The following is a 13,151-nucleotide window of genomic DNA, read 5'->3' on the forward strand; positions in this document are numbered from 1 at the left end:
TAAGAAATCACAGGAGTCTATAATGAAACTTTTACTTTGAACAGCTCCAAGATTTGAATCATAGAGTAAAATTGTTCAGTTGCTACTATGTTTAAGCCAAGAGAAATTTCAGATTTTTACACAGAACTGTGGGCTGTCTCATTCCTGCAACAGGCAAGGAAGCACAATCTTTTCACATTTTATCTCCATGGTCTCCGGATACTTGTCACTATTGCCAGTCCAACAGAATGTGCTAGAGAGTCCCACTTCTTTCATAAAGGGGTGTTACCTCGATCCCAAAATCAGTTTAAATGTTTTTTTTTTTAAATTTACAAACTAGTAGCAATAATGACAGGTTTCAGAGTAGCAGCCGTGTTAGTCTGTATCCGCAAAAAAAAAAGGAGGACTTGTGGCACCTTAGAGACTAACACATTTATTTGAGCATAAGCTTTCGTGAGCTACAGCTCACTTCATCGGATGTATCCCTATACCTGTTCTCTTTGATGGGAGAAATAAGATTTTTTTCTGCCTTGTTTTTAACGGATATATATTTTATTTATTTATTTCAATATAGTCGGGACTTAAAGAAAAGGTCTTCCCTGCTTGGCTGCTTCTCTTCCCCAACTCCAACAATTGTCTATTTCCTATTCCCTTTCTCTGTCTCACAACACAATCCCCCACACGGTCAGGATACTTTAAAGTTCATTTAAAGGGCTGCATTAGGAGCCCTAAAGTAGGGTTGTCAGGAGTCTGGGGTTGCCAGTCCTCCAGGATTGGCCTGGAGTCTCCCAGAATCGGCATCGATCTCCCAGTGACTATTGAAAGCAGTCCGGGAGATTTTAATAGGCTATTTTAAGAAAATGACATTACAACATGTTGGGAAAAAAATCTCCTGGAATAGCTTCAGCCAGAGTTGGCAACCCTTTTTGACTGGAAAGTCCAGTTACCGTGAGGGGGGAGGAGAGGGGTAGTCTGTTGCCCCTTTGAGGAGCACAGTTTGCAGGACTGTGGCGGAGGACAGGTGTGGGGGCCCATAGCAAGCGGGTTAAGGGGCTCCCAGTGGACACAGAATGTTCTGTGGGAGGGAAGCAAAGAAAGCTGCCCCACCAGCCAGTGCTTCCCCCGGCCACGCTAAGGCAACTCCAGGGTGGCAAGGGCTCAAGCGAGCAGGGGGCTGCTGGGCAAGCCACGCAGAAGGAGGCGGGAGGCTGCCATGCAGGACTGCTGCATCCTAGCTCACCAGTGCGGCTGCCTGGCTGCTTCCACATGGCTGCAGCTCTCTGCTACCTGAATTCCCAGGCCGCCTGCTGGAGCTGGGGTTTGCAAGTCTCTTGGGGCAACTCACACTGGAGTTGAGGGGGAAAGCAACGGGGGTAGAAGAGCCTGGGGGAAGAGGCGGAACAGGGGCATCCAGTTTTCAGAAACTAGAAAGCTGGCAACCCTACATTTGAGCCTAATTATTGTTTTTATTACAGGAGCATCTGGTGTGTTCAGAACTGTCCCACAATTAGATAAAACAGCCTCAGCCACAAACTGATCATAAACTCCCAAGTTAGTAGTTCCACAGCTCTGCTGATCTTATGGGTGACGCAACATCTTTCCTCTGAAGCAACACTTCTAATTCTCCTCCTCTAACACTTCAATAGGAATGTACTTCCCCTCCCAGCCCAACAGCAGGGCTAAGTGGAGCCTGAGGAGCAGCTGCATTGCTTTTAACTGAACTAGGCTAAATTGGAAGCTGGTTTAGAGTTCCTAACACAGCCTCTAAATACTACTAACAAAGTTAAAGTACCCCAGCTGCCTCAGAAAAGCAGCCTATGGCAAAGTGGACAGAGGCAGCATAGGAAGAGGGAGCTAGAGAGACAAATGAGCTAGCAGAGGAGAAAAGGGCAGTTAACAATGCCTCCTCCCTTTGCCCATTAACCCACATGCCCTTCAGGGAGCTGTCTGTGCCCTTCTAGCTTCTTTCAACTCTCACTTTTATTACAAAACTGAACCCATAATAGCCAGCAAGTTGAAAGTTGCACTGGGACCAGAAACTGCTGTCAAAACGACACAGTCAGGAAGAAAAGGAACAATGAGAAGGGACCCATAGTGTTGAAAAGATTTTAAAAGACAGGAGTTACCTACCTACCTATCAAAGCAAAAATAAGAACAGTATTCACAGTGACAAAAAGGTGTTTGCAGACTCTCTCTGACACTGAATTCTCTCTTATCCCCCTATAATGAGCTAGGGGGGTTTCTTTTTACAGTGGAAGGATTTGCTGCACCCTGAAAAGCTGATTTTAAGAGAATTTTTAAATTGAAACAAAATTAAGCCAAGCTTTAATAGCAGTAAGCCAAGGGATACTTCAATAGGCTATTGGTGCACTGCAAAGGTGAAAGAAAGCAGCAGTGCTGAACAACATATCTGAGGTGTGCTCCAACATTTGGGCAAACCAGAGTGTACATTATTGCTATGCAAAAAGATGGCACACAAACAAAATACTGCAGAAGATAATGTGAGATCCATGTAGTGAAAACAAAAAAACAGACAACGCCAGAGAGCCATCCGCCCAGCTGCTGCGTGCTGGGAGCATGCCAACAACTTTATTTATCCACTCGCACTAAGACCATTACATAACCATGTAATTACTACAAACAATCACAGGGTGGCAGCATAAAAGGAAAAACATGAACAAAGGGATTTGTAAGGATACTACAAGTACTGTCTGAAAATAACTGCATAAGTAAATCAATCTTATGCCAAATAAAAATAAAATATAAGAATGCTACAGGCTCTTATCTCCACTTCATGGTCCTCTTACGCACAGCTTTCACAAGTTGGCAACCTTCTAGCATAACAAGCCTTCTCAATTGTATGCATTCATGTATATGATAAATAATTTTTATAAACTAAACAATCACATCTGAAAATTTGCCTCCACAGCAGATCTTATTTTTTAAACAGTGTCATGTTATAAACAATCTGTTCTGACATAACTCATTTGAATTTCCTGCAGCCATAGAGTTAGTTTTGAACTAAATGCCACTTTGCAGACATTTTGACAATCTTAGTCCTGGTGAAAAATGGAGGATACTTCCTGTAACTGGAGGTTCTTCAAGATGTGTGGTCCCTATTTATATTCCATACATTGGTCACACCATGCCCCTGAGACTGGAAGTGTTTCTTAGCAGTGTCTGGTGACCTGCACAAGTGTAGTGCATCCCCTCATGCTTGCAGCCAAGGATATAATAGGTCAGCTGGGTCAATGCCTCACCAGGGTCCCTCTTACTGTTGTGCAGTCTCGCCCGCAGCAGAGGACTTGAGCGTGGGTATTGGAATATAAATAGGGACCACACATTTCAAAGAACCTCCAGTTAAGTAACTTCCTCTTCTTCGAGTGATGGTCCCTATACGTATGCCATACGTGGGTGATTAGTGAGCAGTGTTGAAATATAGTACAGTCTGCAGTACTGCTTGGTCTACAGCAACCTCCATAGCCACCGCTCGTGTGATGGCATAGTGGGCCGTGAACATGTGGATGGAGTGTCAGGTAGCTGCACTACAGATCTCGTGCTGTGAGATATCAGCAAGGCAGACTAGTGTGGATGCTTGTGCTCGCGTAGAGTGTGCTGTGACTCCATTGGGTGGGGGAATGTTGGATTGTGTGTTGCATTCACAGATAAACCCAGAGACTGAATTGGAGACTCATTAGGAGAAGAGGGTTTGGCCCTTGGGTTGGTGAGCAATGGCCACAAATAGTTTTGGTGATGTGCGAAAGGACCGAGTCCCGTGGAGGTAAAATGCCAGTGCACAGCAGACATCAAGGGAGTGCAGGACCCTGTCCACATGGGAGGGGTGTGGTTTGGGGCAGAAAACAGGTAGGTAGATGCAATGATTTAGGTGGAACTTCGACTCTACTTTTGGGAGGAATTTAGGGTGTGGCTGTAAGGACACTTTGTCCTTGTGGAATACAGTGTAAGGGAGGTCTGCAATCATGGCCGCCAGTTCACTGACCCATCTAACTGAGGTAATGGCTACCGAGAATATCACCTTCATGGAGAGGTGGGAGAGGGAGCACATTGCCAGTGGCTTTGTCAGAGCAGAGATAACGAGATTAAGGTCCCTCAGGGATCTGGGCTTGAATACTGGTGGGAAGGTATTGAGTAAACCCTTCCTGAAATGGATGGTGGTGGGGGTGTAACAAAATAAAAATGAAATCAGTGTTTATCCAATAAACAATGGAAAGACACTGGAAAGGGTTACCTAAGGGCTCATCTACATGGAGCAATTATGAGGACAACAGGGGTGTAATTTCTAAAGCACACTTATGTGTTGCACATTAATTGGCCTGTTTAGACCCTGCTGGTGCACACTAGAAGTTCCCTAATGCACTTAATGGTAGTGCTGGTTGAAACAGTACTATATTAAAGTTCACTAGGGAACCTTACAAAGAGATTATGCATTACATTACAATGTATATTGCATACATTACTCATTACAGAATATACAAAGAGCCCTGAAAAACCCTGATTCTTTGGACACTACATAAAACTCAGAAATTGCTAAAAAATAAACTCCAAAAAATGAAATTAATAAACCCTCAAAAATAGAAGCTCTGCCAAATTGACACTCAAGCTGTAGAACAGGGCATTTTATTACTTATCTACAACTGAAATAAAGTAAGATTTAAAATATTTATAGTTTTCACATGCAACAAAATGATTAATAGTAGTTACAAATAAATCCAATTCTGATGCCCTTACTTGGGTGATTAATCACTAGTCTTGCAAGTAGCTCCATTATTAACGTAAATAGTATTATTCACAGATTTAAGGATTAGTTGCCCAAATAAGGGTTGAGTTATACATTCGTGGGTGGTTCTGAATACTTTTCCAGGCATAACAGCATCTCCTTTTATAGCATTAAGTTGGTAGAACTGTTCTGCATGGCTTTGTGGTGGCTCCCCTATTAGAAGACACTCATCTAATTTTCAGAGTACTCCCAAACATTCTCCTAGGATACTCACGGGGCATTATACAACCTTAGTAACATACACATATTGCCTATTTAAAATAAGCCGCTGGGTTGAAAGGCTGAAATTCCTGACAATATTCCAGCGGGGGGCACCACAACAACCAGCCTCGAGGCTTTCAGGGCAGCAGAGAAAGAAAAAAAAAACAACACTTGGGAAACAGCATTTTAAAAGGGTGCTAGTGCATAAGCACCAGCAGAGTGGGATAGTATTAATTAAAATGATTAATTATGTAGCACCATAAACATGCATATTACTTTACAGGCAAATAAAGGACAAACTCCATGACCCTGCTTACAATCAGATTGAAGAGGTTGTTACATGGCTTGGGAAGAGGATGGTTGCAAACCCATAAGATGAGATGGTTGTTCTGGCTACAAATCCAGAATAGGGAGCATTTATATCTGTATATCATCATTAGCATACCCAGCACAAGCTACAACCAGCCACATTGCAACCAATGTCTTAGTGGATGAGAATCTTATCTTTACAACTTCTAGCAAGACCTGGCCAGGCAACCAAACAAATCCCCTTTAAAACACAACATTCAATCATTTTAGAAATCTCTCTGCATGCTGTAGAGCAGCATGATATATAGCAACAAGTGCCTATGGAACAGCCAACAGAATTTTATTCAACATGTGCCCTACTCCCATTTAAAAATAAATGGAACATAAGCAGTAACTGATCTCATGTCAACTGACGTGCTGACAAAAAGAAGTATGCTAATTTCAGCCCCATTCCAAACACTACATGACATCAGTGCTTATTAGCGGACAAGGATAAAACTGGTAGGAGAAATCTAAGTTCTTGCTTATATTAGGTATTAATGTAAACTATGAGAAGTTTTTTTAAAAATATTCAGATAAAATCTATTTTAAAATGTTAAGTACTATAGAAATATATTTCTATTTATGAAACTTCTCCATCTGGCTTCCCTGATGTAGATTAGTAGTAGTATTACTCCCAGAGATAATTACTGTCCTAGAAGTAGTACCAGCACGGGCTCATCCATAGTAAAGCCTTATCATGCTCCTTACAGGAAACTTTAGAGTGCATGGTTTTACCCTCATTAGAGTCAAGACTTGAATGTATACGTGCCTGGTGTATTAAACTGGTCACACAACATGATTCTAGTTCCTCATTTCACTAGCAGAACTGTAAACAATTTTTACCGTTCTTGAAAAGCTTTTTATAGCTTGCAGAGTGTTCCCTTCTTATTGTAAATCTTGCTGTTCTAAGCATGCAGAGAGAGATTTCTAAAATGATTCAACTTTACATTTCAAAGTTTATTTGAAGTTTATTCAGTGGCACTGCTAGAAGACTATATCCGAACAACCAGTGACAAGGAGGACTAGTGTTGCTTAATACCCTCTTCCGCAGAATCAAAAATGACTGATACAAAGATCACTTTTGTCTATCCCTTGACAGAGCTGGATTCTTCCCTTTAAGTCCTTTCTCATTCTTGAATATTTAGTGTGTAGCTATGAAAACTTACCAAAATATTTTCTAACTCACCAATCACAACCTGTATTATACCACAAGCTCCAAATAGGTAAGATTGCATATCTCACAAAAATAAAGCCATCTCATTATGCTCCAGTCCTGCACTGTTTATACCAGTGATACTCAGACTGCGACCCGTGAGCCACAAGAGGCTCTTTAACATGTCTCCTGCGGCTCTTTGCAGCACATAATATTAAAACACTGTGTGATTTAATTATTAACCCCTCTAAGTTATTATCCAATCAGGATGCTTTTAATATGTTAACCAATTAAGTTATTAACTTATTTGCTGTGCGAATACTATATATGTATATAAAAACTAAGTATTTCCCCTGTCAGACTGTTTAAATATGAATAGTACTATGAACAGTAGTAAACACCACAATAAATTCACACTACTGTGGCTCTTTTGGGTAATTTGGCTCCTGAACCACTGAGTTCTGCGTATCACTGCTTTATACCATGGCTTCCTGATAGTGACTCCACAGTTAAGGTTGTAAGGCAGTTTCAGTTATAAACACCCAATTTTTCACACATGCATCTTACTTTCTCAAAAAGCATTCCTTTTGAAATGTCTTCTACAATTATATGTTGGTGAATCAGTTCCTACTTTCTTCTCTCTCCTCTAGTATTGTTTCTCTTTTTACAACAAACCTTTTAAAAAAACTAACTTTAATTCCCAGCCCATTTTAATTCAGAACACTGTGTCTTCCCCACAACGCTTTTCAAAGAAACATCTTCCTCTAAATGTTTTGTTATTTATAATAATAATTTCCTAATGATAGGATTATTTAAAAAGCTTGGCTGTCTTTTTAATCTGTATGCATTTGGTATATCTCCACCTTCTAGTTAAGAACATACTTAAAAAACACTTTTGTAAATACTTGTAGATCACTGCAGAATTTACAGAACAATCTCAATTGTTTTAACTCATCTTAATTTAAATCCTGCAGAATCGTAATAAAAATGCATAATATATAATGAATCTCACTGGTCTCACTTCTATATTCTTTACTTGGAAAACTTTATAATAGGGCCCAATTCTGACCTCTTACACTGAATAGAATTTACTCCTGATTTACACTATTATACAGGAGATTAGAATCAGGCCCATAACCTTGCTGAAACACGCAGAAAAATAAAGCTACAGTAAACTGTTCTGTTATAAAAAAAACCTTCCTGATTAAAAACAGCGCTGAGAGTTTAAAGTGGTACCCAGCTTGGTAATATTACAACTGAATCACTCTAACATGCACTTTGTCCACGATCTGATGTAGACCCTCCACGTTGCACTTGTACAGGAAAACTTAAGTTTTTGCTTATTTATTTTTAAAAATGCTCCTGCACACACAACTCTCCCTCCTCCCCAGTTTTTACCTTGTCCTCTCTCCCTTTAGCTCTAGATTCCCTCTCTCGGCTACTGGTAGGCTTTTCACTTTTTGATATTGGGTGTGCTCTGCCCACAGGCCCTCGCGGCTGCAATCCTGGTGATTCTTTCCTCAAAGGTTTAACTTCTCGGTTGGGACGTTTTATCTGAGGTGGAGCCCTGGCAAACAAAGAAAACGTATCAATCACAGTTAAAAAAAAAAAAAAAAAAAAAAAAAAGACAATGCTTTAATATTTCACTAACTCCCTTGAAAAATCACTTTCAAAGCCAAAAGGCCCAAATTTCCATCTTCTATTCATTCCCCTCCATTTGTCAATCAGCATCATGTGACTGTGTGAGATTTTTTTAAAAATCGCTTTTTTTTTTTTAAACCAGTGAAGCGTTTTTTTTTTTAAAAAGGATCAATACCAACAGCTCAGCACCCGTGACCAACCCTACAATAACAAACCAAAATGCATGTGGAAAAAACAAATCAGATTTCAGTTTCGGGGTTTGAGTTCAGTTTCCTGAAGCTATAAATCATGGGACTAAATTATGCTATATTCAAAAGCACAGTCATAGAAGAAATTCCGGGAAATAGGCCAACTAAGAACTTTGACAGGCCTCAATATCTAAGAGAGCAAGACAATGAGAAAAAAGTGACCCTTTCTTAATCTTGATTCCCCCATGTGAAAGTGTCAACACTTACAAATTGTCCAGAAAGTTAGGACTAGATAGAACCAAACTGCATACTCGTACACCTTTGTATATCTCCCACTGACCTTAATGGAAGCGGAGCAGTGGTACGAGGGGGCAGAATTTGGTTTTAAGATTAAACTGAGAGGTCATATTCATTTTGCTTGGGAGGTCCGTTTAGACTTAAAATATAGAACAAAATATATGGCCAAGATTTAATCAATTTAAACTAACGTTCCCTCTAATAAATCCCTTTATTCATGTTTGCTGCCATTGTTTCAAAACTTGCAACTACTTTCCTGAAAGATTCATTTTTAAAAGTCTCTCCCACACACTTTCACAAACTGGATGTGATTACTAAGTGTTTACTTCAAATAATTTTTCATCACACGTAAAGGAACAGAAGAGTTGCTGCTATTGTTACTGTTGAAAGTAATTTTATTTATTCATTTGCAGCTGCATGAGACTTTAATTTATTTTACAAGTGGTGCTGACCTGCTGGGAGGGTCACCTCTCCCATCTATGACCGTACATCCAAACCAAGAAACAGTTTAATCTATAAACAACATAAATAAATAAATCCACTTTGCACTTTATACTGCCCTTCATCCAAAATCGCCTGCAAACTTTAAAGCTCACTGTGACACTGGCAGACCAGGTACCAGCTTGTACTAAGGTCCCCATGTCTCAACTGAACATTGACAGATACATAGCTGGAGCCAGTCTGGCTGTTAGTATTGTTAAAATAGGTATTAGAATGATAAGAATGTGTTTAGATTTTATTGAATGCTTGTGAGCTGCTGCATGCATTAATCTCACTTATAACATCTGTATCCCATATTGTAAGGTAATATTTGAGAAGTTGTATTGTAAACCTCTGTAAATCACCAGACAGGGGAGAGAGAGACATTAACTAGTGTGAAATGGTGGTCTCCCACAGAAGGTGTTATGTCCTGTCCAACACGGAAGGTCCAGTGACACCAGATGGACTATTGTGGGACATTAAAGAGGACAACGTAAATTTGTTTTGCCCTTCCCCACATGAAGATGAGTCATGCAAGTGGATTCCCCCCCTCAGCTGAGTCTGCAGCTCAGAGAACAAGGGATGAGGGAGATAAAAACTCCTAATAAGAAGGAACTGGAGATCTATGCTGCTTGGACTCTATAGAGAGAGGTTTTCTAGGCATAAGTGAGAGGTCCCCACAGCTGCTTAGCCTGGATTAGCCCTATAAAACATATAGAGCTTGTTTATTATAGAAACTTCTATTACTTTTTGAAATTTAAGATTGCAACTCATCTGTGTGTATCTGTTTATTTGCTTTAACCTTGTAAGTAACTCTTATTTCCTTTCATATTTTAATAAATCTGTATATAATTTATTATAGGATTGGTTACAAGCATTGTCTCTGGCGTGAGATCTAAGGTGCAACTGACCTTGGGTACATGACTAGTCCTTTGGACTGGGAGTAACCTGAATATTGTTGACAGGTTTCAGCGTGGTTGCCGTGTTAGTCTGTATCAGCAAAAACAACGAGGAGTCCTTGTGCCACCTTAGAGACTAACAAATTTATTTGGGCATAAGCTTTTGTGGGCTAGAACCCACTTAATCAGATGCATAGAGTGGAAAATACAGGAGCAGGTATAAATACATGAAAAGATGGGAGTTGCCTTACCACTTGATAACTGGTTGGTGAAATCCAAGTATAGAATTCACGATCAATTTGGGTCTAGTGCCCTGGTTCTTAATAGTCTGCCCTGAGGTTGGTACTCATGCTCTGGAGTCACTGCAATAGCTTGACACTCACAACAGTGTAATGAGGCAGAGATGGGGGAAATTGAAGCAGCAAGCTATGGTAATGTTTTACACCCACTTTGAACAGGGGGTAAATACTACACATGGTGCAAAGCAATGAAGAATCAGGCCCCTGTCCACTAGGTAATGCACTAAGAAAACCAAACACATTTCATATAGACTACAAAATAGCCTTTGGTTAGTAACGGCTTCCAATTACTACCAAATACAGTCACTAGCTTTCCTAAATCGTGTAGAAAATTCCCAATTGTACTAACTCAGCTCTACATCATTCAGTGATATCTTGCAAGATGATAAATATCCCAAGAGCACTTTGAACAAGCCAGTCCCTTCCTCCTTTCACAGATTGTTGTTGTCCATCTGTGGGGGACTCAGGGCCCTGTACCCCCCACTTCCTGCGATTCACCGTGACTCTCAGCCAGCCAGTAAAACAGAAGGTTTATTAGACGACAGGAACACAGTCCAAATCAGAGCTTGTAGGTACACACAACAGGACCCCCTCAGTCAGGTCCATCTGGGGAACAGGGAGCTTAGATCCCAACCCTGGGGCTCCCTCCGTTTCCCCAGTCAACTCCCAACTGAAAAACCCCCTCCAGCAGTCTCACCGAGCCTCCCCCCAGCTCCTCCTCCAGCCTTTGTCCAGTTTCCCAGGCAAAGGTGTCACCTGGCCCCAATCCCCATCCTGGGCTCAGGTTACATGCTCAGGTATCGTCCCTCAAGTGAAGTCACACCCTGATATCCCCATCACCAATGCAGACAGTCCCAGTAAAACTCCCACACAACATTCCCAGGTCAATCCACCCCACTCCCTACTCCGTCACACCATCCCACAGGTGCTTGTATTCCAGTTCTGCTGAGCAGGATCCTTCCAGATGAAAGGCATTTGAGACATCAAAAACTAATATAGATGCTTTACTTTTTTCTATTGTGTCCCTCAATTCCAACTGGCAGAAAAAGCCTCCTATGACCTGATATGAAAGCCTTTAGGACTTCATGAAAATAGTTTATTTAAAAAAAAATTAAAAATCAAAAACCAGACAACTGACCACTCTTTCAAACAACAAAATGGGCAACTCAACCATTTTCAGAGACCCCCTTAACTACAATGTGTAACACTTTTATGTTGTAAAAAGTTTGACTAGAGACCTACATTAGGGGCCTGTTATAAAGCCCAATGAATTCAATGGAAGTATTTCCATGGACCGCAGTGGGCTTTGGATCAGGCCCTAGCTGTACAAAGCATCACCTTGTCTGCAGACTTCCTTCAGTACTAAAGCAATGCCTGAAGCTTTTGGCTTCAGGCAACATATTATGTACCTTAGGCCATACCTGAACAATTACTGACCTCAAAAACAGTCACTGTTCAGACTAGCGAATAACCCATTCTACAAGGTCAGGGATCTGGACTGGCTGATTTAATAGGTCTTTTCTAGCTGTAATTTTTATGATTCCAAGGCATTTATAATAAACAAAGAATTTTGTTAGAGAGTTACAGTTGTTCAAGAGAATTTCTTAGCAACTAATCATCAAAAGTCAAGAAAATCAGTTATGGAAACATTAACATCCTGCCCAACCTCCATACATAGGCTTTACCACACCATAATACCCAAACACACTTCCTCTTCCACCGTTCACACACATCCAATTCCTCAAAAATCACCCCCACATTTGAACTGCATCATTCTTTTTAGGTAGCAACAGACTCTTGAAAAATCAATTTGTCCACTGCTAAGAGGGATTAATGTTCAAGGGTGGAGTTAAAGTTTGAACTATCCCATAGTGCTTTCCAGTTACCTGTGCTCAGCGGGAACTGGAGGTGGCCAAACAGCAGGATCCCTAAATGGCTCATCTTGATAGGATACAGGAATATCTGGAGGTTTGTCTATTTTAAAACTCTCTAACGTGTTGACAATACTCTTTACTTGCTCATATTCCTCCAGTAATTCTTGCCGGACCTTCAAAATAAACAAGTGATTTCAGAAAAAACTTGTTTTAATTTTTGCACAGGTCTTATTTTTTATATACAATCTCAATTTACAAACAGAAAAAAAGGTTTAGAAAATGTTCACTCCCGTGGAATAAATTAACATTTACAAAAAACTAACAGTCTGTGACGGTGCACCCCCATAAGGCTTTATGGAAATATGCTTATGAATGTATATATGACATAACTGGAATATGTTTTATTCTACCTATGCCATGTAACAATTCTCTGTAAATGTTATGATCTACTGAATATATTCATCCTATTTGTAATGCATGTGTCATTCTTGTATTCGAAGTTATGAATATTGGCTGTGTACTTGCTTGATTTTTAGAATAGCCTTAGTAAAGCATTTGGTCAGCTTCTTTAGAAAGGAATTTGCAATTTAAGTGCCCAATCAAGAAGCACTTAATGCACAATGGATCTTGGAAGGCTCCAATCCACATAAGAAGTCTACATAAGGATGTCCAAGGTAGCATGTGGACAATGGCTTCTGCCTGTAAAAACTGAGTCATGCATGGACATGTGACTTGCCCACGTGACTCCAAAACTCCATCTTGGAGCTAGACTTAGCCAGATGCATTGGTGGTATAGCGGTGAGCATAGCTGCCTTCCAAGCAGTTGACCCGGGGTCGATTCCCGGCCAATGCAAATATGTTTTGGAGGGAGGGATAGCTCAGTGGTTTGAGCATTGGCCTGCTAAACCCAGGGTTGTGAGTTCAATCCTTGAGGGGGCCATTTGGGGCAAAAATTGGGGATTGGTCCTGCTTTGAGCAGGGGGTTGGACTA

The 13,151-nt window shown here is 40.7% G+C and overlaps 1 protein-coding gene and 1 non-coding gene across 5 annotated transcripts in view; one reads left to right on the forward strand and one right to left on the reverse strand.

Annotated features, from left to right (window-relative positions):
- The window catches only part of KATNAL1 (katanin catalytic subunit A1 like 1), a 50,047-nt gene that overhangs the window by 19,392 nt on the left and 17,504 nt on the right, over positions 1-13,151 (reverse strand). For all 4 annotated transcript variants that reach the window (XM_073341078.1, XM_073341069.1, XM_073341096.1 and 1 more), the window contains 2 exons: positions 12,173-12,333; positions 7,881-8,049 (listed from right to left, as the gene is read on the reverse strand). In XM_073341078.1, the coding sequence (XP_073197179.1) occupies positions 7,881-8,049; positions 12,173-12,333 (330 nt within the window). The remainder of the gene's footprint in view (positions 1-7,880; positions 8,050-12,172; positions 12,334-13,151) is intronic.
- Positions 12,942-13,013, forward strand: TRNAG-UCC (transfer RNA glycine (anticodon UCC)). Its single transcript has one exon. It is a non-coding gene; the product is annotated as a tRNA-Gly (tRNA).

The sequence above is a fragment of the Lepidochelys kempii genome, chromosome 1, assembly GCF_965140265.1.
Source record: "Lepidochelys kempii isolate rLepKem1 chromosome 1, rLepKem1.hap2, whole genome shotgun sequence".
Taxonomy (NCBI): domain Eukaryota; kingdom Metazoa; phylum Chordata; order Testudines; family Cheloniidae; genus Lepidochelys; species Lepidochelys kempii.